This window comes from Calidris pugnax, unplaced genomic scaffold, assembly GCF_001431845.1.
Source record: "Calidris pugnax isolate Ruff unplaced genomic scaffold, ASM143184v1 scaffold14, whole genome shotgun sequence".
Classification (NCBI taxonomy): Eukaryota; Metazoa; Chordata; class Aves; order Charadriiformes; family Scolopacidae; genus Calidris; species Calidris pugnax.
In genome coordinates this window covers 5579128-5605492 of record NW_015090793.1, presented here as the reverse complement: position 1 = coordinate 5605492, position 26365 = coordinate 5579128, and the positions used below count along the sequence as shown (strand labels likewise).

The window sequence follows — 26365 nt, the reverse complement described above, 5'->3', positions numbered from 1 at the left end:
ATCAGTGTTGAAACCCATCTCTGCATCAAGGTGTTTTAGATCTGTGGGCCAAATTCTTGTGTTTTCTTACGCGCTTCTGTTTCATACCTTCTGTTTTACTAAGGTAGAAATACCATTGGAATATAAACTCATTTGTCTCAAAAAAAAAAAAAAAAAAAGGCAAAAAACCATCAATAAAAAAAAAACCAAAATAAAAAAAAACACAACCAAAACCAATCCAACAATAACTTTTTTTCCCCCCACTTCTCTCAGTATTATTCCTTTTATCCACAGTAGTCTAGTTGTCATTGCCACAAGATCTAAGGATTTACTACCTTCTACCATCTTGAAGGACTCTGGCATGTATCTACCATCTAGTTTTGGTCAGCATGAGTCGATTAACTGTGCTGTACGTTGACCATCTATTGTAGCATACATGACAGTCAGATGTTCTAGACATATTTGCCCATTCCATACTGAGGAAGTGAAAGTAACTTTCATGGTCTTGGGCCTGCGTGTATACTTTAATAAAATATTCTTAATAACTCCTACTCTTCTTTTATCCTTAGGCCAGAGTAAATTCTGAGCAGGAGCACTTCCTCATTGTACCTTTTGGACTCCTCTATAGTGAAGTTACTGCATCTAGTCTGGTAAGTAATTACAGGTTTTCATCTGTAAGATATGGATAGCTGAATCTGCTCTGTCTGTATATCTGTCACTGTTTAAGTTCTGTCCTAGAGAATATTTTACTCGGTGTTACATGTTTAGAATAGTTCTATTGAACGTGGTTGGTTTTGCTACGGCTGAGGTATCTGAGAGATTTCTTTGCACGTGTTCACCAGCAGGTGTCCTCCAGTTGACTTAGCTGTAAAGAATAGCAAGGTCATTTGGATGAGCCAATCACATCCTGCTCTTGGAAGCCATTGCCTGTTGAATCAGGCTTGTTGAGGGCCACAGTGTGCATTTCAGACATAAATGATTCAAACCAATTACAATTTCAAGACATAGTGTCAGATGCCCGATTTAGTTGCCATCGTTTAATGATAAAAGTAGCTGAGGGTGTAGATAAATTATATTTTTGAGATGTAGTGGTTGCAGTTAGAGACAGAGCTCCCTTAATTGTTAGCTACTGGGAAGCCTTTTTTAGTGTTTATCTTCAGTCTAGTCTACACTGCTGCGGAAGGCAACTTGAGTTAATGTGGTTGACTCTTGCATTGAAACAAAATAGAAACTTTCACACTATTCTTTCCACCTGACTACTGTAAGGTAAGTAACTTCTAGCAGAGACGTGAGGTAAGGATGTGCAGAGTAATAGTCAAATTTGTGTCACTCTTGACACTTTAAGGTCCTAATACTCTCCCCCAGCTATCTGTAAAGTTGGCTCTTTCTTACATAGCTCAACCTTAACCACCTGTAAAATTTTAATTGAAAAAGCTATAGGAGAAGAAATGGAGAAAACTGAGACCTAGCCTTTCTTGTTACTACAAGGTTTTTAGAAAATGGTAAGGGCCACACTGTGCAGATATTTTGTGTGTTGTTGGTTTTCTTAAGGTGTCCTGCTTTTATCTTTGTATCAGGAATATATATATATAAATACCTTAAGAATGAAGGTTGCATGAAGGTAGTGAAATGTATACACACACACAGAGGACAGAGTATGTTCACACAGCAAATAGGTAGCAGCAGGATTTAATAAGAAGGCTACAGTGATAAGCACGTATCTTAGCCAGATGAGCATGCTGACTAGCAGCCTGCTTACACAATTGGCCCTTTATCGCCCCTTTCTCTCCCTTTCTCCCATGCTTGTTCCTCCCTTCTCCACTTTGAAACTCCGTTTTCTCTCATCTTGTTCTCTCCCAAATACACAGCCCATGCATAATTACTTTTTCCCTTTCATTCCAGTTTTTCTACATCCATATGCAAATTTGGTACTTACAATATTTTTACCTGGGCAATCTCAGCCTTACATGGTGTCAGTGGTATGATTACCTAGGGGCTGGCCTTTCAAGAACCTACTCCCCAAAAGGTCCCAGTTATTCTTCTTCAGGTATCTGTAAAGTTTGCAAGTTTCTTATATAATTCCACCGCAACTCTGTGAAATGCAGCCATTTGTCACAGCGCTGTCTGCAACTTTTATCAGCTTCTTGCACTGTTACCTGTTACATGCAGCGATTTCTCGTCTCATATCCAGTAGCTCCTGATGTCCTCTTCAGTTAGCTTATCTCAAGCCGGGGCCCTGGTCACCTACCTACAACCTTATTGTGCACATTTTGACACTTGTTAAAATATGAAGGAAATATGATTTTAGAGCTTCAGTGGTAGATGCTAAATTAAATCAGATTTTTGGCAGTCTTGATTGATTTGTGTAACTGATTCTTTTTGTTCCCAGGTAAAAATCAATATTCAGGGAGATGTAGTTGATCGTGGAAGCACTAACTTGGGAGTAAACCAAGCTGGTTTTACTTTGCACTCTGCAATTTACGCAGCTCGACCTGATGTTAAATGCATCGTTCATATCCATACGCCAGCAGGGGCAGCGGTAAGTTTTAGGACTGTCTTGTTCTCCCCACCCAGCTGGAAAATAGATGGGTCCCCCTTAATCATAGATTTGCCTACCCTTTTGAAGGGGACAGAGCCTTTAAGTCTGCCTTCAAATATGTGGTTCTGTTTGAGTCATTCGGATCTTCCTCATTTGATTGCTACGTGAGTGGTCAGACAGTAAATTGAGCTCTACAATTGAAAAATACATATTTCATATTTGTGTGTCCGTTACCACTAAAGACCTTATCTTTTGACAGTGAGTCATAAGAGCTTTAGCATATTTTCTTGGTGTTGTAAAGCACAATTTATCAAGATTTTCTTAAACATTTGAAACTTTTCCAATATCTCTCCTTGGAGCAACTGATTACAAGTCAGTTTTACCTCTGGAATTTTTTGAGTCATCTTGTGACAATATTTCAAAGTTCACATTCTGATTTTTTTTTTTTTTTTTTTTAATTATTCTTTCAGCAGATTAACAGCAGTAATACAACCATTTTAAGGATAAATTATCAGATTCCTAAAACTGTGAATTAGAGAGTAGTCCTTAAAAGTGTTCCTTAACTCTGCCTGCAGTGTTGCAGAATTACCTGTGTCAAGTTCATCACTAAATTTCTTCTTTTTGGAGGAAATAAAAAATAATTTAAAAAAAATCACTGAGTGAAAGGAATGAAGGATGCAGTTGATTTTGGGGGTTGGATTTTTGTTTTTCTGAGTCTTTTTATAGTGGTGTTGATGTCATGTAAAAGCAACCACACTGAGTCAGACCCAAGATCAATGTGACTTTTGTATCCAGTCCAAAAGTTGTCAAAAATAGAGGCTTTAGGGATGGGAGTATAAGACCACTGTGTCTGTAGCTGTACGGACACATACAAATAATATATAAAAATCTGGTTTTATTATAATTCTTATCATTAGTATATTTTCATTTTTTTCCAGTTTTCTGTTGCAAGAAATTAAGTCACTTCTTTAAATATTTCTCAGGTTTCTGCAATGAAGTGTGGTCTCTTGCCAATCTCACCTGAAGCACTTTCTCTAGGGGAAGTAGCTTATCATGACTACCATGGCATTTTAGTGGATGATGAAGAAAAGGTGGTTATTCAGAAAAATTTGGGGCCTAAAAGCAAGGTCAGTATTTACGTCTGGAATGAAAAAAGTATGTGTGTGTGGGAGGAATGTTCTTTAGTCAAGAGCAAGAAAATACTTGCCTTACTGCTGTTAACTTTCTTTGCAATGTCTCTCTAGGTCCTTATTCTCAGAAACCACGGCTTAGTCTCAGTTGGAGAGACTGTTGAGGAGGCTTTCTACTATATTCATAATCTAGTGCTTGCCTGTGAGATTCAAGTAAGAATTTTAGTATGTTATGTAATAATACGGTCTGCTATATTAACCTTCAAACAGATTAATAGTTGTGAGCTTTACTGGTTAAACTCTTCATTGAAACTAACACAGTGATCTGTGAAATCATATTATGCAAGAGCATCCAAATCTTTGGTTTAACCAGCAATATTCAAATACTGTATTGGAACCATTGCTTATACTGCCTATTAAAATAACGATATTTTCAAAGCCTTGAGGCAAATTTTATACAAGTATAAAAATTTATTTACCTTTAAAATTAAGTAGGTTTCTTCTGGTTTGCTGATGTCAATTGTTTTTAGGTTTTTGGGTTTTTTCCCTCCCATCGAGAAACTAAAATGTGACTTTATTGTTTTTAAGGTACGCACCCTGGCCAGTGCAGGTGGACCTGACAATTTAGTGCTTTTAGATCCTGGAAAGTATAAAGCCAAGTCTCGTTCCCCTGAGTCTCCAGCAGGTGAGGGTACTGTATCCCATCCAAAATGGCAGATTGGCGAACAGGAATTTGAAGCTCTTATGCGAATGCTTGATAATCTGGTAAGACAGGCGTTTTTGTCCAGTTGTTTCATATGATAATGTATAAAATACTTACAAAGCTACAATAAGGGACATTAGTAAAGAATGGGCTGTGTGTAGTTGGGATAGTTTATACAACCTGCAGGCTGTTTTTTCCCAAAGATTAAGGACCTTCATAAAAAGTGTCACAAAATGTTTCAGGTGACCTTTGTGCAGATAGCAGATTTAATTCTGTATTTTGGCACTTCCAAATGAGAGTACTGTCATGCTTGCTACTCCTTAGTCTTCCCCTCCCAAAATGCGTAAAACAGTGTCAATGTTTTGTCAGGTGCAGGGCCCAGCGTGACTTGACTTTTACTCAACTAGCACCTAGAAGAGCTCAAAAGACAGACTTCAAATAAATAAATAAAAAGTCTTCAGATAAAATGGTTTCAGTAAAATCCCATCTGTAATGAATATCCAGCTACAAACATTTCCTGTCCAGCTTTAATGGAAAAGATGATACCTTTCCTGTCACAAGGCTCCAAGCGGTGACTGTAGATGGTGGTAATGAACATACCAAAAAATATGGTCACTGTAATAATCAGACATAGTCTTCTGATTTGTGATTTAATTAAATCTTTTTCCTTTGAAGACTTAGCTGTGGTCTTCAGGCTCGTGTGATGCATGTGCCCCTGGCAGGATGCACAAAGATGATGATATCTTAAAACACTATCCATCACCTGTGCTATGTAGTAAATAATTAGGGGTTTTCCCCCTCAGATCAGTGTCCTATCTGTAGTATGGGAAAAAAATAAATCGGACTACTTCATTAGTAATTTGAGTATCTAATGTTTTCTTATCAGACAAAGTGATCAGCTATAACCTTAAGTCGACAGAAAATATCTTGTCGATTTTAGTGAGCAATAATGAGATTATTAATGTAGTTGGCTATGGGTAGGAGAATCCCTGTATCACTGACACTACCTTCAGCAGATGCAGTTGGATTTGAGTTTCTCTAGGGAGTATCAGTTTTATGTTTCTTACTGCGAGCAGGAAGCAGAATCGCAAAGGAAGTCGCATTGTACACGCTGGGAACATAGTGATAGAAAGGAGCTTTCAGCTGTCCAGTGCAGCCCCTTGCTATTAAAATAGCCACATATTATATTGGATAGTTAACTATGTTAGTCAGTAGGTGTGCTTTGATCATTAATTCAGCTGTCCAGTGCAGCCCCTTGCTATTACAAATAGCCACATATTATGGTTATATATATAGTTAACTATGTTAGTCAGTAGGTAGTTACTCGGGGTGCACTTTGATCATTAGAAGATGGAGCAGCAGCCAAGATAATGCCTCAGGAGCGCTTAATGCATGAAAACTCTGCAAAGAAAGCTAAGTCTGCATACTTGGGACTGAAGTTTCTGTACATCTAGCTTTATCTATAAAGAATTTGAGTGCTTTGGGAGGTAGGTTATTCACAGATTATCTTTGAGCTACATAGAAGATAATTTGCTAGTGGAAATTTCTTAGAGAAACTGTTAAATGTTCTTTTTGTATGTTAAATGCTGAGCAAAATATGGAAGAAAGCAGGGGAAAGCATGACTAATGTGTTATGGAAGGTAAGAAGGCAAACTGTAATTCAGAGGAAGTAGGAGAGAAAAACATAGGTAGACAAGATCAGGGAGAGGAAAGAATATGGACGTAAAAGTAGCATTCTTGAAGCCTTCCCTTGTACACAATATGTTGAATTCTAGATTTTAGAATGCAGAAGAGATATTTTTATCTGCCCTATGTTTTATATTAAAACGTGGAGATGTAGGAGACTAATTCTGCTGTTATGCTTCTTCAGGGTTACAGAACCGGCTATCCCTATCGATGCCCTGCTCTGAGAGAGAAATCTAAAAAGTACAGCGATGTTGAGATTCCAGCTAGTGTCACAGGGTACTCCTTCACTAGCGATGGCGAATCAGGCACTTGCTCCCCCCTCAGACACAGTTTTCAGAAACAGCAGCGAGAGAAGACAAGGTGGCTGAACTCTGGCCGAGGGGATGATGCTTCTGAAGAAGGGCAGAATGGCAGCAGTCCCAAGTCGAAGACTAAGGTGTGGACGAACATTACACACGATCACGTGAAACCCTTGCTGCAGTCTCTCTCGTCCGGTGTCTGCGTGCCAAGCTGTATTACCAACTGCTTGGTCTGTGCCTACCTTACTGTTCATAGTTAGATGATGTAGAGCAACTTGGGGTGGCTGGCACTTAGAGGCTTTGGGAAGAAAAAGATTACTCTCCTAATTCTTTTCTTCTTTCTTATATAAAAAACCTAAATGTGTTCTACTAACCACTTAATTTGGCTTTGATTAGATGTGAAGTGTAAAAAATCATCTCGCTTCTTAATGCTTAAAACTGCTTAAGACTTTGGAGCCTCTAGTTTTCTTTTGGCTTTTCAAGCTAATGACCAAACAGATTGAATCATAGTTTTAGCTGAATAGGCTCTGCATTTAAATGGTTTAATTAAGGACAACTGTGTTAGGGAACTACTAATTCTATCTGCATGAAAACTTTTCAGTTAAAACAAAAATGAAACTAACCGTTCAATGTAGTTTTGTATGAGTATATATAAAATTAATCAAATTTCTACCCTCTGGGACATACACCAACTTAATTTGCAAGCCATTTGCAACCCTCTCTATGTACAAGAGGGTAGAATTGATTTCAAAGTATTTAACTCTTGGTTGTTTTTCCTTAAGCAGTTTTTCTTACCTAGTTTCTCAGCTCCTCTTCCTGTCCTGTTTACTACGCTTTTATCTACCCCAAAGCCTCTGAGTGTTCACAACCAGCTGCCTTCTGCATGTAGTGTTGCATGTAAGTAGATGGCCATAAATGGAAAGTCTTTCCTAAAGTATCAGCTGGGTGCGGCATGACTAAAGTGCAGCTCAGGCCATCAGCAGGCACTAATCGATAGATTCTGCAACTGGTGCTTTTTTTTTTGTTTGTTTATCAATGCTGCTTACAGTTAAATTTTGCACTGAAAGATATGTTGATTGAAAAGCGAAGGTATCAAATGCTTTCAAATGGAGATCAGTAGCTGTTGGTGTATAATGTGGTTTTGATATTTTCTTGGGCATATACAGAGCACCTAAAATGTAGACAGGGATTTGTACCCATACAAGCTTTTGTAACGGTCAACTTCAAGCTCAACTATAGTAATTCAGTAGTACTTCAGTAGAGGTACTATGTGTAGCAGCAGTATGGTTACAGGTGAGTCTTAAAATAAAACTAGTGCTCTTGAAAAGGAAAAAAAATGCACATTTTTTTTCCAGAACACCTCTTCATTCTTATTTACCCCTACAAAAACTCTGCTTCACCTCTGAACGCATTCAGAGTTCTCTATAGTTATAATGCTTTTCTGGAATGATTACTCAGGCAACGTGTTTGCTAAAATACATAGTGTTAACATGTAGAAAGCTCTGAAAAAACAGAGGATCTCTGTGGCATTTTTGTGATGTTCTTTTTGGCTTAAGAAGTTAATATATACACATATTGTTTGTACTATCAGCATTTTACTAAACTCAAGTATAGTTTTGCTGTGGTTGGAAGAAAGCTTAAAGCTATGCATGTGTTTGGAGCAATTTGTGCTTTTCAAGCTTAGCTCATAAAGAAGGTAGTATTTTATCTTTGAAATTATCAATGAAAGTTTGAAGCAAAATTCCTGCTCAGAAACTAGTCTTGTTTAATGATACACTGAAGCAATAGAAAATCTCATACAGTATAACAGGTTTGTGTAATTAATTTTTTTTAATGCTTGTTATTAACCTAAAGAAAAAGTAGCTTGTTATGTTGAGGTTGTTTTTATATATGTTTTGACTAAAAACTATCTTTAATAAAAAGCTGGAGTAGTTTTTATCTGAGAAGATAATCATCAGTGAGTATTTCACAGCTCCATGTTCATTCCATTTTTTACTTTATAGTTGCAAAACATTTTAAAATTCTGTTGCTTTCTGAAGTTTGAGAGTTTCTGGCTATCTTATTGTTTCTTGAAGTTACTCAGGAAAAAACGCATAGCATTTGCTCTATAAACAGGTTTGCTTTACTGTTCGGTGCATTTTCTATGCAACAGTGATTGGAAATTAGGACACCGCATATAATAAACATATCAAGACAAAGAGTTAGTCGTGCATCAAATTAACTAGAGCTCCATACTAAATGCACTGATCAAATAAAGCAACCTTCTATGAAGAACCCATGAAGCGCTTAAAGTTTGTGTTTGGGATATTTTTGTAACCTTTTGAGCTATGAGTTATAAAATATTCGACATCACCAAACTGTTCCTCTAGGTTGCTGTGCTATTTATTTGTGCAGAAACTAATTCTGGAAACAGAACATTTTGCTGAAGTAGCTTGTTTTAATGCAAAACTTTGGTGATGCCCACTCTTGCTTCACAGTACAGAATCATTCACTAAACCTGGTTAGTGACATCACATTGCTTTTCATACTTCTGTCATCTTATGCTTTAAGTTCGCTTTGATGTTTGTTGAGTATCGGAGGATTGAATCAATGATCTCTCTGTCTCTCTCATGCTGTTTTTGTAAAAACACCCAGTGCAGAAAATGAAAATGGCAGTAACAGGGTTTTACAGCTCGTGTCTTAGATCTTGCTGTACTTCTGTTTGGGTAAGGAATAGCGTCCTTTTTAAACAAATATGAACTCGCTATGAAATTTCTGATTAAAATGTCCTTAAAAATAAGTAATTATAATGGAGTTTTCCTACTCATGTATTAATGTGTCTCTTCGTAAAGTGAGAAGTAGACGGTTTTTAGAAACACACAACACTGCAGTTGTCAGTGTGGTCAAGTGCACAGAAAAACAGGTTAAAACCCTTTTGGTCTCCATAATCTCAGAATTGCACATATCTGTAGTAATTTCTGTAGCATCATTTAAAGTGGAAGTTACTTGCAAGTTAACTGGCTTTCTAGTTTTTGTTGTTGTTACTAGCTTGACATCATAGAATGATTCTGATATTTATAAATGTATCTGAAGGTACAGTTTATACTACTGAAGAAGCAGCAACTTAAATATATTCTTAGGAATGAATAGAAGAATGCAATCATTGGTTCAGTTCTCTGCTATGTATAATGCATGATCAACTGTTCTGTAAATTTGCTGCTCTGAGTGTCTAAATCCATTACAGCAATTCTGACTGTTCAACTGTTCTTGGTATTACAGTGGACTAAAGAGGATGGACATAGAACTGCCACCTCTGCTGTCCCTAACCTGTTTGTTCCATTGAACACCAATCCAAAGGAGGTCCAAGAAATGAGGAACAAGGTTTGTAATAGCAGTAAAATAACTTCTTTTTTTTGGTCATTGCTACAATTAAGTTGTGTACTTGTAATAAACTAACTTACTTTGCTATAGTGAAATTTTGGGAGTTCAATAACATAGGCCCAGTATTGTCCCGCCTCTTTATACTAGATACTAAAACAATTCCTAAATGTTTTGAACTCATCTTGGGAAAAAAGTGGTATTTACTAGTCACTGTATGAAGACTTCCATTATCTTATATTTGATACTGGGTAACAAATAGAGTTGCTGGATACGTCTGAAACAGCCATCACTGAGTTTATGGTAGTAATTCCGTTCTGGAGTTCATAGTTTCAGATTAGCGACATGTTCTCCTGATTTGGTTTCACCAGTTGAAATAGTAGCCTATACAAAGAAGTCTAAGGATCTCTCTCCATATTTTATTTTATTATATTAAAATCTGTTGTGAATGTTGCAGAAATTTTGTTGGGCCTCTGGAACCACGTTAACCTTTTTGAAATGACCTAACAGTTAATTTTCCAGTCTTTAAATTTTAGATCTTGTCACCAGTCTGCCAACAGGAAAGCATTGAATTCATTGGGGATTTTCCACTTTGTTTCTTTGAAAGTACAAAATATGCACTGGTCTCTTAATACTTAACTTGTTCTGGATTGTTTTGCTGCTTCTAACTGATGGCCATATGGAACATGGGAGTTAGCATTATGTCACAGGAAAGCCTGTGTGCAGGGGTACTAGCAGGAATACTGATTTGTGCTAAAATAATTCATATAAGGTTGTCAGAACTTTAGCTTTTCCTGACTCGGCACTGTAAAATAATAATCGCTTGAAATGAGAAGTCTGGTGAAGTTGCCAAGCAGTTTCTTAGCATTTGAAACACAAATATTGCTGTATTAAAAGCTTGAATGAAGTGACTAAGAGGAGAGAAGTAAAACTTCAAACTTTATGCTTTCCTGATGGCAAGAAGGGTAGTAAAGTAGAAACAAGTACAGATGGTGCGTGATCTTCATACTTTCTGAAATACCAACTATTAATAATACCTTGTGTTTGTATACTTGTTTGCATGTATTCTTATATAAATTGAATGCCCTTTTTAGGTGTAAAGTAGAGGTCTTTCTGGATACGTGCTTTTCATTTGTTGTGGAACAAGAACCAGAATATTTTAGAAATGAATGTTGAATCAGTTGTAATGAATTCTTTACCACTGTAGATTGTCTAATTGAAATCAATAGTACTAGATTTAGATATCGAGTTTCTGTTCCCATCGTCTGAATGGAAAGAACCAGGAGCTATTTAGGATGCAACGAAAGGGTGTGCTTGAGTACAGAAAAATATTTATATGTCCTTTTGAGAATATGGTCCTGACAAGATGTAAAAATTGAATGTTGTGCAGTGTTTTACGGCAAGTTCTGTAGGAAGATGGTACTGTGGTGCAATAGGCTAGTGACAGAAGCCTGTAAATGACTGGTCAGGTACAATAGATATATAAATATGGCCTCTGTGCTTCTCTTCTCACTTTTCTACAAGTTCAAATTCTTGAACTAGAATTGTGTGTTACCTCATCTGTAGAGTTTTACCGTGAACCAGTACTAAAAAGCAAAGGATCGTACGTGCTGTGATACTTGGAGACTAAATTCTGAGAAATGTGAGGAAACAACTAGGAGCCTTATCTTCAAGTGGTGTTTATAAGCACAGCTTTATTTGATGGGTAGGGCCATAGCAACCAACAGTAGTTGCAGCCTGTGGCAGGTTCACCCACCTATTTTTCAAATGTGAAAATGTGGTTAACTTTTTCTTTTGCTCATGTAACTGTATTCTGCTGCTTCCTTTACAGATCCGAGAGCAAAACTTGCAAGATATTAAAACTGCAGGCCCTCAATCACAGGTTCTTTCTGGGGTAGTTGTGGACAGAAGTCTTGTACAGGTGAGAGTATAAAATACCTAAAACTATTAGCTAAAAGTTAATCTACGATATCCTCTGCTTTCACCTAATATATCACCATAAAATTATTCTTTAATTGGCAGAGAGTAACTGTCTATAAGGTAAGTCTTAGAGGTAACACCATTGTCTTTGCGAGAGTGCTCAGGATCAGATATTTCAGAGGCTTCAGCCATGTAGCCCAAGCATGTCTGTGGAGGATGCTTCTTGGTTTTGGGGTTTTTTTTGCTGAATGTAATGCATGAAATTCAGAAGGCTTCTTTATATGGGTTAGATTCTTGTTCAAAACTAGTTGGGCTTTGTGACAACTTTTTGTTTGTTTTCCAAGTTTATGTACCTTGAAGTATTAATTCTGGGCACAGCAGGCTCGCTGTGGGCAGTAGTGTTGTGTGTTAAATATGTTTTGTCATGCTTCATAATATTTTATTTAAAGAGCACTTTGCAAAAAAAGCTATTATACTTCAATAAAACTTAAAAGCAGTATATCTGGATATACAAAAGACTTTGAATCTATGAGTCATAGCTCAAAGTAGAGTAAGAATTAGAGCTATACAATACACTGTATAGCTCAATGACTTTGAAGCTCTGTATGTTGCTTTGACTGCCCCAGATAAGTATTTTCTGATATACTTTTAAAAGTTTGGCAAGTCTTACCATGACCATAGCATTATTCATGTTGGATGTCATATTGTGTGCATGTCGATTCATTGTCATTTGCAATTTTATCTACCACGTAGTGTTTCTTTGCATGTTTTTAGCAAGCATCATAATGCTTTTGGTTGATGTTTTAAAGCCTGGGCTCGGTTTGCTCTGTTTACTGAATTTACTGTTGCAGGATGCTCCCCTCTCAGACTGTACGGAATCTATTGAAGGGCTCGATCTCACAGAGCAGGCCTTTAGTCCCGCTAAATCTCTGTCTGTTAGAAAGGTACTGCCCTGTCATACTGCTCTAAATGCTGTTGTTCACCCTTCATTTTACCTCTTCCTTACCCTGCCCTTTCCCTCTGTTAGTTAATGGTTTGGCTAGAAAAGAAAAGTAGATGGATCTCCAAAGTATGTATATGCAACTATACCAGCAGTTACTTTACCCTGTTAAAGTATCTGTTAAGGATTTTGATCGTTGTCTGTAGAAACTGGTGAGGAAACGCTTTTGATGTTAAGGTGCTGATTAGGTTCTGCATATAGTGGGTTTCTTTACGTATGCTATTAGTGTTGAATTACTCTAATTTGAGATCCATTTTGGGTTAGGTTAAACTCAGCCTGAGTACATCAGTGTAATTCCGAAGGTATCCACATGTTCAGAGTGTGTCCCGCTGACAAATGCTGGCAACTTTTGATCCTACATTGCTACATGTCTTGTTTCCTTAAAACCTCCTGCGGTATCTACAGGAGTTGCTGAGTAACGCCCCACACTTCCAAAATCGATTGGCTTTCAAACATGCAGTCGTGCTTGTGCTTATGAAATATACTTTAAATTCAGAATAAATTCAGGGGATGTATCTATGGTTGGGGTGAGCAGTCCTTTGAGCCTGAGTGAACAGGAACAGTTTACACATTGGAAACAATCTGTCCTTAGCTGTAATTCTCTCCAGGTTTTGAAGGAATTTCTTAGAGGGGATCTAACATGGAAACACAGTGTGTAAATAAGCATCAGTGTTTCTTCTGCTCCAGTATTTCTTCAATTAGGTGGTGCCCAACAGCTCACTGTCAGAATAGCTTTCCCAGCAAAAACCAGAATACTTAGAATTACTTCATTGTTGCAAATCTCATGACTTTAAAATAGTTTCTAGTGCAATGAGCCAGTTTAGATTTAGATAGTCATATCATACTGAGAATTTTATAATGATGGTTTTCAGATTACAGTTTGTTTTATCCGTATTCTGAAAAGAAAAATAATAAAATACTATTTCCAGAATTAAGATGAACAACAAAACAAAGCCAAATTCTTCCAGGAAGTGCCTGCCTTTTACTCTCCACTTAATAATAGCATTCAAATTTAAAAAAAAAAAATATGATAGTCATCCATTGCTTATCACAACACAGTTTCTTTCATCAATGGTGTGCAAGATATATTTCAAGTATTATTCTATAAAACTAGTCAGATATTTTACATTTTTGTAGATGGCAAGGAGCCAACATAACATCTGTTGGTTATATGATTTTGCCCAGTATAATATTAGGGTTTAGATGTCCAGATGATGTATTTCCTCCTTGTGGTATCATGAAAGTGCTTTCCTACTGAAATACTGCTTGAAATTAGATCATAATGTTAATTCCAGTAGGAATGGCCTATATCATTATTTTTTTTTCTCTTAATATAGATTGTGACCTGAATGCTTAATAATTTCCTGTTCTGGGAAGAAGCCCACAAACTAACAAAACAAAACACACAAAAAACCCCCCAATGAACCAAATGAAAACAACAAAAAAAGCCCCAAACCACCACCAGAGAAATTTTCTAGTATGATAATGCTAAAAATCAGTCATGTATTGTGGAACAAAGGAAGTCCAAGCAATCTTATGATGCCCAAATAAAGCTCACATGAAACTTGGCATAAAACTTTGAGGGGACCTGTACATTGAGGACTTCTAGGTACCAGATTATTGCAAGTTCTCAGTTGACAAATTCTTTGACACTTGATTTATGGTTAAAGTAAAAAGTGCCATCTGATTGCAGTAAACCTTAAAATGTATAATGTTTTCAGTTAACACTGAGAATTCTATCAAATACTAATGCACACTATTTTGAATGAAAAAAAAATCCTGTTTGTGTACAGCATGCATGTAACGCTTTGAGTCTTCCGTGCCTATGGCTGCAGTAGTAAATAATCCATTTTGCCTTGTCACGTGCTGTGTCCGTGTTCTGAGAAGTCCTGGCCATGTTGCAACACAAGCTCCTTGTGCATCATGTAATTTTGTTCCTGTTATAGACTTGGTCAACTCAGCTTCTGCTGCAGTCTTGGCTGAATGAGAGGAAATGTTGGTTATTCTTACCAATGACCATTCTATAATCTGGATTTTTTTCTTTTTCAAAAAATCAATTCACGTGAATTCTCAAGAATTTTAAGTAAAAGGGGAATCACCCATTTCCTGTCACTCCCTTTAGACTGGAAGATCTGTGGCTTTGCTCTTCAGGGAGAGCCTCTCAGTCCTGCCCCAGAGGTGGCACTGTGTTTTAATGGCGATTTATACATGAACAGTACTTTAAGAGTCCTGTGGGTTTTTTGGATAAAGGCACTGCATTAATGCCAGATTGTGTTAAGAGCAATGATTAACTTTAGACAGTTATTATGAACCTACTGTCTGATTAAGAGAAAAATCAGCATGTATAAGGTGCCAGTTTTGCTCATATCTATCCCTAATCTGTCCCACAAGATGAAGTGCTTGCCTGGTGAATGATGCTCAGCTCATAGTCAGCAGTTTTGAATTTCTCCCCAAAAGGAAGATTTTGTGGAGAAGTTGCAAAATGACTTGATAATCTAAATTTTCCTTGTAAGGTATGTGAGGTCCAAGTTTAGTATGAAAGAATATTGTATATCATTAGCTATAAATGACTTTCCCTTTGGATCTTTGTGGGGGAGTATGTCCCCATATGTGCAATCCAACTTCCAATATTCATCAAAATAGTACTAGAATCATCATCAAAATAATACTTGTATCAGCATAATCCAGATGAAATCACTAGAACATTGGTTTTTTGCACGTCACCCTGTATTGAAACAAGGTGCCAGTCTTTTATAAGGGGATTTATTCCCTCCCTAATACTTGAAGCAACTCTCCACCAATTTTCTTATTCCATTTTTCTGAATGTTTGTAGGAAACTCTAAATGGCATGGACATGCTGATAGCTCTGCAAAGTCTTGTCTATTTTAGTGTCACGTTTAACAGTCTAAAATATGTCCTGTATTGTCTTTTTGGTCCTTCATACTCGTTTTCCTTCTGTCCCATGTTACTCTCTTCACTTTGTTACTCTCTTCATTTGTTTTCCCCACAGAGTCAGTCCCTCTAACTTAAAATTTCACTAGTGGCCTTTGAACTGCTTCTGTATTATTGATACTGGATGTGTTAATCTGGAAACAGCTTTTAGCAGATCAAAAGTTTGCCTTTCTGGTCTTTCTTCTGCTTATACAGTCTAAAAACACAAGTGCTTTTTCTTTGTAATACATAATCTGCTTACTGTTGTTGCCTCTGATCTTTTTTGGTATTATTTCTATGGGGCCAAAGATACACAATTAGTACCAATACTGTTTGCATTGATTGTGGGAATGCTTTTTTGTGTTTGGTTTTGGTTTGTTTTGTTGTGGGGTTTGTTGTTTTTTTAAATTTAGTAATCGTGATAAGCTTGGTGTGCTGCTTTTGTTCCCCATAGTTAAGGAGGGTACTTTTTTAAGGAAGAGAACCCAGAATGCCAGTGCCCTGGTCATCTTGCTGCAAACTGCGTGTCCTGCTGTTTGCCATTATTAAATCAATGGGCATTCACTAAAATTCCATTTAATTTGCAAGTTGTTCTACCCAGTCACTTTGGATTTAACTTGCAGACAAGACTCAAAGATTCTTAAACATTCCGGAGATACCGGTGTGCACTGTACATCTTGTTCCTCTGTTGACTTCTGTAATCCTAGAAAACTCTAGGAGCTCTGTCAGAGGTCAGTGCTTTAGGAGCCCCTGCTACTTACTGCTGTGTTTCAGCTAAAACTACATATTTAGTGTGAAGAGGGGGCAGAGACAGAGAGGGAAATACAGAATTCCCATGGGCACCAGTTTTCTGCCATCATTAAAAGCTGGGACCCATAGTTTCGGGGGAGGTTTGCATTTTCTACAAAACAATTAGCATTTGTACAAAGGTTGATGTTTTTGTGACATTTTAATGCTTTCTCCTGTAAGAAAAGCCATGACTCAAATGGGAGGTTTTCTGGTTTTAAGACAGCTGCTGCTTAATAGAAGTAGTTGAGAAAAGACTTTTGACATTCTACTGACATTCTGCATCCAAGACAAGAGTTCCTCTTATTTTATAGAGAAATGGAGGTGATCTATGTTGTCTCCTGCGGTTCCTTTTGGGATGTTGCAGTGGAGAGCTGTTATTTGTTCTTCAGTGCTTCTGGCTGGTGTGTGCTGCCTGAAGAGCAGCACCGATTCTAACAACCAGCTGCTCTCGCCTCCCTGGATTGCTCTAGAGCAGATTTCTGGAGATCTCTCAGGAGGCTTTTGGCCATATCTAACGGCTCTTGTCCACATTCCATCAGGACGTTCTTGTCTGTCACCTTTTTGGTGCTGACAGCTTGTCCAAAGCAGCTCTTAGCATTCAAAACAGTACTCTGCCTAATTTCATCTGCTGTTTTACTTGATGGACAGGCGTGAGATCCTCACTGTGTGGACACTGAATGGAATGTTTGTCTCTTTGTGTGGGTGCTATTTATTTTTGAACTGTGCTTTTTAGTGCTTTCTTTTAAATACTGGTACAAATAACATTTGAATATGAAGATGGCTTGTGCCAATCAATAACCCATACGGGGTAATGGGATTCAAATGCCTCTTTTCACCAGTGAAGACAATTCCAGTATCATAATGACACGGAGCACAGGCCACACATCAGTTATTTCCAAACTAGTGTCAGTAGGGTTCTGTACATCCCATAAAAAACACAAATGCTTAAACAAGTCACTTGAAAGATGCAGCAGTCATCCAGGCAAGCAGCTTCCACATCCGAGACGATGAAAAGCCTGTGGGTTTAGTCTTTAGACTAAAGAAGAAAACTAGACTAGAGAAGAAAAACTAAAAATCTAAGCATTAGAGAATCTCTGATGCAGCTGCTTTTGTCCATTGGAACTTACTGTACTTAGAATTGCTAATGTTTTATTTTTATTTGTTTAGCCTTTTATCTGGCTTGTATGACAGATGTTATAGATGTAAATATGCTAACTTGTATAAGATTAAAATTAACCTTAATTACTTAAAAATGACTTGGAATAAACTGTTAATCTGGTGTATATAGAACACATACAAGATGGCTTTTCACTATAACATCTGTTAGAAGTTAGGTAGGAGCTACTAGAAATGGCTTTTCCCTTATTAAAAAAAAACACCAAACAAACCTGAATCAAACAAAACGAAACCACGAATAAAAATACCTGTGAGCTCCATGGGTATTGTGTGCCAGGGCTGCCCCGCGGGGGGGGCCTGCTCTCCTCTTTCTTTTGTGGTATGTCAGAGATGATTCAGCTACAGACTGTCTGGCTGCTGTTTGATTTACTGCTTGATGGTGGATATTCCCTGGTGGAAACACTGATGTGTCTGTAAGAGTAATTAACGAGACCTGTTTTGTCCTTTATATTAACCTGCTGTCGATTTAAATTAAAAAAATAATATATTCTGTGATAGATTATTTTTTTTAATCAAAAAGAAAATAACTGTAGCATTTTTCAGATTATCTTTTCGTTTTGATTGCTTTGTAGCCTCTGTATTTCTTAGGCTTCTACAAGTTACTGCTCGATTGCAGATGTATCTTCCTTTTTTTTTTATTTTGTCAGGGAGAACTGGTGACTGCGTCAAAGGCAATAATTGAGAAAGAATATCAACCAAAAGTCATAGTGAGCACAACAGGACCAAATCCCTTCAACAAACTCACTGATCGAGAACTGGAAGAATATCGCAAAGAAGTAGAAAGAAAGCAGAAGGGACCAGAAGGTTGGTTTCTCTGTCCGTGCTTTTTCTGCAATAACAGAAATTTCTAGAATAGCAAGTTTATTACTAATTGGAAGGTGGGGTACCTGCAAAAGCCATGGAGAAATTATTCAACTTCTGCATGTTTTGGTTTTTTCAGTGTGAATTAGACATTTTAAAAGCGTAATGGAGATAGAATGTGTGATCTAAGTGTTAATGGAGTATTCTGTAAAATGAGTAGTTCTTATTTTAAAACATACCCTGGTAGGCAAACTGGGGTGTTTGGTGTGGCCAGTTACTGCTGGTATTGGGGAGTTGAAAGCTTGACATTTCAGTCAAAAAAAATGTTGATGTTCTGCAAAGTATTGCAGATTGTTGTGCTTTGTTTCCCTTGGCACTGGAGAGGGTCCACGGTGAGAGAACGGGGCTGCTTTTTAGCAGTAAAGCTGCAGTTTTCTAACTCGCTGACAGTTGTGGATTTGAGAAATCCCTTGAATGGGGAAGCTACAGAACAACATTTGATTGCTACTTGGAAATGGCACATCTTGCGGGCTTCCCCCAAAATAGGCTGTCTTAAATACTTGTAGAATTATGAAAGAATCCTACTGTAAAGAGAGTTCATTGCTGCATCTCCAGTGGTTGTCCTGCTTTAGTGCTGTACAGTCTTAAGGGATGATATTTCTGACACTCAAATGTTGTTAGGTTTTGAATTTGAATGATGCAGGAACCAGAAGTGCCATTTCTTTTGCAGTGTGTGCTCCCGCCTTCTGCTTTCTGATCAGACAATGGGACAAAGGCATTGCAGGGCGTGTGTGTGTTCAGTTAACGAGTGTTGGACTGTGTGGGGTGGGATACGCTGCTGTTACACCTGTATAACTGCATACATTTATTCTCTCAGTAACATTGCTACATCCTTCTCAGATAAGATATCAAAATCTGGAGAGACTGTGTTACTGAGACAGACACCAGCTGGGGAACAGAGTACGTTGCTTAGAAATCAGTCCATCAGTGAGCAAAATACATCAGAGAAAAAATCTCTGGATTGGAAAGGCAGATCCAAAACCTTTCAAGGAACAGATACGAAGACTTTGCAGGATCGTGACGTATCATCACTGTCTAAATCTTTAGATAACACTCAGTTTGCTGCTGCGTGGGTTTCTTGTCAGACCACGCAGCCACTCATCACAGCCCTTAATGGAGAAGAGCCAGATGGGCAGAAGTCCTCCCATAAGGAATTTCATACTGCAGTGATCAAAGCACTGAGGTCCGATCCTGACCTTTTGGCTGAGGCCTCAGGTATTACTAACACGGTACCGCTGGGCTTGCAATCTAAGGAACAACCTCTTACCTGCCCCCTTCGGAGGCTCTGTCAGTTGACTCTCCTCTGTGGGACTGATTGCACTTTAATTGTTTAGGTGACCTGTACAGAACAATGTTTTAATGCCGTTCCTGATATACCGTGTACTCTATTAATGTTTTCCTTTGGATCTAGGGCTGTTTAAAACCTGGAAGCAAGGGGAACCCTCCTTACTAATAACAAATTTGCAAAATACTGTGAAATCTGTTTTGAATCATTTAATTACTGCATGTTTCTCTGATTGTCTGTGCAGCCTTCTCTTCTTTTGGGATGCGATTTTGTTTACTCCAAGTTTCAGCAATACAAAGCAAGCAAAAGAGAGTTATCTTGTGTAGGTCTGATAGCATTTCCCTCCCCCGGATTTGTTTGTATCTTCCGTGTGGTTTTTCCTCCCAAATGTTCTTTAGAACAGCGTGATAAACCAGTTCACAAACAATTACATTATTCTGGCCCTCTTCTGAAAACAAAAAACAAAACCAAAGCACAGCACCACAGAGCACAACTGAGTTGAACAGTTTTGTTAATACCGAGCTCTCACTTAATTTTCTTTTGCTTGTTTTGGTATCATTTAATACCCTGACAGAATTTTGATTCAGAAAAATCTATTTGTATCTTGTGTGCGTGGAGCAAAAGGACACTGGTTTTCTTCATCTGTCTGCCTTTTAAATTTCTCTCTGTCCCCATCTGCAGAGCCTTCAGAAGATGGCAGAGAACAGAAAGAGAGAACTCTCCCTGATCACCCTTCAGCTCGCACTCCTCCCAGTACGCCCATTAAAATAGAGGAAGGTATGTTCTTCTGATGTGGGGGCCAGGGGAAACCAGTAACTGCATCGTTAGTGACTGACGCATGAAAATATATGAACTAGTATCTAATAAAGGTAAATTATTTATTGTATTTTTATACTACCTAAAATCTACCACACTGAACTACGAGTGTTATAGGAGTTATGTTTACAATAATAAAGAAGTGTGCATTAATATAAAGACAAATTTTCATCTCTTCAGAATTGCCTCGTCATCTCGTGGTGTTTCTCAACTGATTTACCCTTTTGTACATTTTCTACAAGAAATAATTGCTCTTATGAAATGAAATAGTGTCTTATGGTGAACCAGACACAAATTTAGATGCTTTGGTAAATCTCCTTCACTGATTGCACATTTCTTAAACATTATTGTACTTGGATTACACCTCAGTAAATATTTTTTCTAGCTCAATTTGAATCTAAACATCATTATTTGCTCACCTTATGTAGTAGTTTTAACTAAAATGAGAGCAGGCCTGGTAAAATCTACAATTCCTCAAAAAAGGATAAAATAATAGTAATCTTGAACAGGTGTAATCTAATTTTTGTCTTGTTTCTTTTACCTCGTACATTGGATATATCACTTGTCTGTTAGTCTCCCATTCACTACTTCATCTCATTCTGTTTTCTATAAGAATGGTGGCAACCATTCTTCTGACTTAACACAATGGCTGTGATGAATGCATAGATTCTCTACTTGTGCTTTTTTCTTCTTGTGGCTGCGTTACAAACAGGAGATGGATATGCTAAAGAGTACCTGTTACCATAGTAAGTATCATTCCATACTCTGACCTGCTTTTGTGCTTTGCTTCACTCTTGCATCTTTGCTTATTAAGGCTTTTTGTTGGGTTTGCCTTTTTTTTTCTTCTTCTCCTTAAAGCAGTTGTTTTCAGTTAAAACGCTGATTTCTTTAGTTTGTGATTTCATGAAACTCTAGGTAGTTACAGAGCTTATGTTTAAACGCACTCCCCCCTCGGAAAGAGACTGTGAAAGTGGCATCATGTGTCTCCATATCTGTGTGTCTGATTCCTCAGTTTTAAAAGGAATAGTCTGAAGTTGGCTTTCGGATGTAGCTGGAACAGGTTGGGGAGTTTCTGCCCCAACAGTTTGCTGCCGCCTACACGACTTGGGCCTGGGACTGAGAAGGCAGCAGTTCCTGATCCATTCCAGTGCAGAAGTGTCACCACTGACATCGATTTAACTCACCCAGCAGACTCTGCACAGACCTGGATGTGGAACTACTCCTGTGTTACGTGTGTCAGCTGTAGGGAAATTCCAATTCCAACCAAGGAATTACAGCAAGCGCTTGGTGGCAGCAACTTCTCCAGCTGTTCTGGCTACATCTGCAGGGCTACCTCAGATTATACTTTAAAGGAATAAGGATGTTTGGCCCCTCCATTCGTATGTCCTGTTCTATCCGAAAGTCAGTGTGTCTGTCACAGATACCAAAGTCAAACTGCGTCATGGACAACTGTGATGTTATTAATGAAGTTCTAAACCCTGAAAATTCTTTTAAACTGGGAATTGTGTTCCAATAGACTCTTCTAGTTGTATAAGTTTTTGGGACAAACATACAAAGCTTGTTTTAGAGAGTAACTGGAAGTTCATGCCCTGACAACGTTGGTTGGCAGGAGTCTGTTGAATGGCAGTGTTCTCTGTACGCAGCCGCCTCTCAACCTTTTTTTCCTCATATTGTTTTACTATTTAAGTGTAGCTGAAGTCAGAGAAGTGTTTTGTGTTAACTCAGTTCTAGCCTAGTTTGTGTGTTTGTCCACATGTTTGTGTTGGAAAAAACCAACAAACCATAAGCCTTTATTTTTATAAATCATGGGAACTGTAAAGCCAGAGCAGTATTGTTACTTTCCAAACTCTTATGCCACAGTGTGTATAAAGGGAGAGCGTGGATGTAGACACGATTATTCTAAAAACCTTAAGAAATTTAGAGGTACTGCCGAGTTCTTAAAACTGTCAGCAGGTTTTGCAGCAAGATATATTTTTCAATCTTCCTAGTTACACTACTGAAACCCAACCAGTAGAATAGCAAGGCGGTTTACACAGTGCATGCTTTCTTTACTGTGTGTGGAATTTGTTAATCTCCCTAATTCTGGTAAAATATTGCCCTTAGCGAGCAAGATAAACAGATGTTTGTTTGATTCCAGCATAATGTTAATCTGTTTAGTAAAGATGATGGTAATTTGATAAACCGGGAAGGATAACAGTCCTGGATTAATGAGTTATAAAGCTGTTTATATTAATCTAATGCTTAGGCCAACGGGCAACTGCTATTTGAATGCCTGTAGCTTCTCATTCTCTAATTTTAAAGATTTCTAATCCCTTTTTAAAGACTTTGTTTAGAACTTTGTTTTAAACTTCTTTTTAAAAGATAAAATAAACCTGACAGTCTAATACGGTGCCTGTTCTAAAAACTGGGCCAGCTAATGAACAGGAGAGATGATTTCAGTTGGCAGGGAGCTACGAGGACCATTTATTCCAACCGCCTGAGCACTCCCCTTAAACACTGTCAGGCTCGGGGCAGCCACCACCTCTGGAGGAGCCTGTTCCAGGGACTGACCACCCTCTCAGTAAAGGGACCTTCCTCATGTCCACTCGGAGCCTCCCTGGTGCAGCTTTGAACCCTCCCCATGTGTCCTGTCCCCAGAGCCCAGGGAGCAGAGCTCAGCAGGGCTTTCAGTTAATTCCTGAGAAGTGAAATGAAATCCACAAAGCGTGTGGTAGCAGTGAAGAATTGTAGGTGCTGCTACTTACAAATTTGTGTCTCACATATGTATTAGGGGCTGAGCTGGAGCTTCAGGAGGCAGCTTGTAATGGACATAATTGCTTACTCTTTTTTACTCTACTTTAAATCCCGCCTGCGTTATAACTTTTAAATGGCTAACTGCTGCATTTGGAGTGTTTGGCACTGAATACTAGTGTGGTTTGTTTATTTAACCTATTAGAAGTTTCCTGGTGCTTTAGGCAGAACACATTGGGATTTCTAGCAGGTACTCACAGAACAGAGGCCTCTATAATATCTTAGAGGATTTTTAATTTCTGGCAGAAATAAAAAGAACACTCATTGTCATTTCCATAGGAAAAATCAGAAACTATCAAGTGTTTTTTTGTAAATTCTTGTGAAAGCCGTCAGTCTTTTCAAATTAAAATGAACAAGATTTTAAAAGGGGGGGGGGGGGGAAGTTGCCTTTCTTTTGTGCCTTACAATGAGCGTGGCCTGGATTTTGTTCTGAATTCCTCCTTACGTAACATCAAGGGGGATATATTTGACGCTGCTAACGAGGTACTTCTCAGCTACAGCACCGTGAGGAACATTGCGGGGAGCTTTAAAAAGTGCTTGTTAAATATATATATATGCACGAAGAGGAGCTTTAAACAGCACATCTCTAAAGCGCAGGGGTGAAAGAGGGAAGTGTTACAATAGAGGGAGGAGGGGTAAAGTTCACCGTTGGACAGAAGTTACCACTAGATTGTTGATGTTCCTTTACACAGGGGTGAGTTTTGCTGTTAGACATTACATATATTTTATTTTTAAAAAAAACAACGGCTGTTATCGCATAACCTGCTAAGCTCATTTAATTTGATAAACTACATGGATTTTACTTGTAGGAGTCCATAATATGTACTCATATCTTGCAAAAGAATTGAAGCCTTTGTGATAGGAAATCATATTGTGAAGCAACCTCTCTCAGATCTCCTGAAAGACTATTATGAAAATCCAAGCATTGTAATTAAAAATTGGCAAGGCAACAGTTGAGAAGTTAATGGGTTTGCGTGTATGGGATCGCTGCAAACCAGCAATTAGTTTGATCCCACCAAAAGAAAAAAAGAATCAAGACAGGGAATTTCATGGCTCTCTCTTCAGTGCCAATGAAAATTGCAGGTTTAATTCCTGTTTACTGTACTAAAATCTCATGTCTCTTGCAAATGTTATAAATAAACATGAGAGAGGTCTAAACAGTTACTTTCTTACTGGTTTACACCCCCATGATGGAATTCAGTTTAAAACCAAACAAAACTTTTGAATGTCTTATTGCTATCTCTATGCCCAAAGCTTTTTAAAGGAGAACAGGCCTATTACAAAGGCTTTTATGCAAAGTAATCATGTTAGTTTTTCTTATAGACCGTGCTCACCATCAAGGTGCTCGGCTTTCTCTGCTCTGGGGACGCTTACATCAGCTAACTGTGTCCTTGTCTGTCCGTCCACCAGAGACACAGCAGGACCAGACCTACAAAGATGACAGTGACGCTGCAACTTTCAAGCAAACCCTCCCAGATCTCACCCCCGATGAGCCTTCAGAAGCACTCGGCTTCCCTCCCTCAGGGAAGGAGGAAGGGAGATGTGATGAAGATGTGCCCAAAAGCCAAACGGAATCGCCTGCAGTGGAAAATAAGTCTCAGCCCGCTGAAGAGCCAGTGACACCAACGGCTGAGGAGGGGACAGCAGCTGATGCAGGTAGTGATGAATCCCCAGGGAAGTCCCCGTCAAAAAAGAAAAAGAAGTTTCGCACTCCTTCCTTCCTGAAGAAGAGCAAAAAGAAGAGTGACTCCTAAAGGCCAAACACACTGCAGAAACACTGTCATATTTGAAAATTCATTAACCACTAGAATGTACCAGATCGTACTGAGTGTTTTGTCTTATTACGTAAATGAATGCAGCAAGTAATCCAACCAGCCCCTCAAGTTACGGCTTGATTAAGGTTATAACCAGAAACTAATGTCCAAAAAGGTGCTAATCCTGTGTTTTCAGCAGCTACCACACATCTGATCCCTAATTTGTAATCAAATGTAAACGACTTCCATGTGGGAAGGCACTGAATCGCTATTTCTAATTTAAAGCCCGCACTGCTTTACAAAAGAATGGAAAAAAAAAAAAATCATAATTAAAAACAAACCACAGGTTGCTTACCACGAGAAGCGTTCCTTTCCAATATCCTGTTCCAAGTCACAAGTAAATTTCCTCTTCACTATTGGCTTTCAGAGAGGATGCTTTTGCGGTGGCGATTTCGCGGGGGATGTTTTTGTGAACTGACGTGTAAAGTTCTGCAGCTTGTGATGAGCCATCCCCTCTCAGCCCGGCTTCGCGGCGATCCATCCCTCCCTCCCTCCCCTTCTCCCCGCTGCCCATGGTAACAAAATGAAGGGGTTTCTCACTTTTTGTTTTCTAACTGGCACTTGAATTCGTCTTTGATGTCTAGCACTGGAATAGCTGTGGTGTGTTCTGCTCACGTGGTGCGTTGAAAGAGCCCGATCTTATTTTTCTAGTGAATACAGTTTAAGGGAGATCTGTCCTTCGATCTGAGAATCAGTCCTATGGGAATCTGGCTATTAGAAAAGGTTAAAAAAGTAAGTGTATTGAAAGTTTTTCATAAGTTTTTCAGCTGGTGGTGTGAAGCCTGGGCAGTTGTATTTTGGGCCTTAGCACAGGGTTTTTTCATGCTCTTAAAAATCCCTTGTGTGCACACCCAGACCTGCTGCACAGAAACCCTGTTGGCGGCCTTTTGTGGTTTTTCCTTCCCCTGATAAAAATGTAAATGCGTTACACTGAATATTTAACCTTTTTTATATTAATTATTTTCACTTAACAAAAACTGGCATTTCTTTAATTACTTTTTGTTGTTGTTGCCAGCAGTAAAGTACAGAAATCCCAAGTAACCTTAAAGGTGTATTTTCACAGTTTGCTATAAATGTCTGTTTAATATGTAGCATGGTAAAGAAAATCAACTTTCACCACTGAATTCACTATTCCCCAGTTCCTGCCGTGCTTCTGTCTGTCACTAATGTGTACAAGCAGTTTAAGCTCAGACAGGTAAAGCCCCAGGCAGGAGCAGGACAGGCCCGTGACTGCTTCCGGGCTCTGGTGTCAGCGTTTCTGCTGTTCCAGCAGGAAGCATGGACACCCGG

The 26365-nt window shown here is 38.4% G+C and overlaps 1 protein-coding gene across 19 annotated transcripts in view; it reads left to right on the top strand.

Annotated features, from left to right (window-relative positions):
- ADD1 (adducin 1) overlaps positions 1–25372 on the top strand; it is a 63726-nt gene extending 38354 nt beyond the window's left edge. For 5 of the 19 annotated variants that reach the window (XM_014966780.1, XM_014966776.1, XM_014966778.1 and 2 more), the window contains exons 5-18: positions 549–629; positions 2369–2518; positions 3502–3645; positions 3763–3861; positions 4237–4413; positions 6222–6566; positions 9595–9696; positions 11525–11614; positions 11716–11733; positions 12465–12557; positions 18157–18313; positions 19211–19585; positions 20337–20432; positions 24672–25372. In XM_014966780.1, coding sequence (XP_014822266.1) covers positions 549–629; positions 2369–2518; positions 3502–3645; positions 3763–3861; positions 4237–4413; positions 6222–6566; positions 9595–9696; positions 11525–11614; positions 11716–11733; positions 12465–12557; positions 18157–18313; positions 19211–19585; positions 20337–20432; positions 24672–25015 — 2271 coding nt within the window. In that variant the 3' untranslated portion in view covers positions 25016–25372. Of the gene's footprint in view, positions 1–548; positions 630–2368; positions 2519–3501; positions 3646–3762; positions 3862–4236; positions 4414–6221; positions 6567–9594; positions 9697–11524; positions 11615–11715; positions 11734–12464; positions 12558–18156; positions 18314–19210; positions 19586–20336; positions 20433–21183; positions 21219–24671 lie in introns of those variants that run through there. The other 14 variants (XM_014966787.1, XM_014966783.1, XM_014966791.1 and 11 more) reach the window with 14 other exon arrangements.
- The last annotated feature ends 993 nt before the right edge of the window (positions 25373–26365 follow it).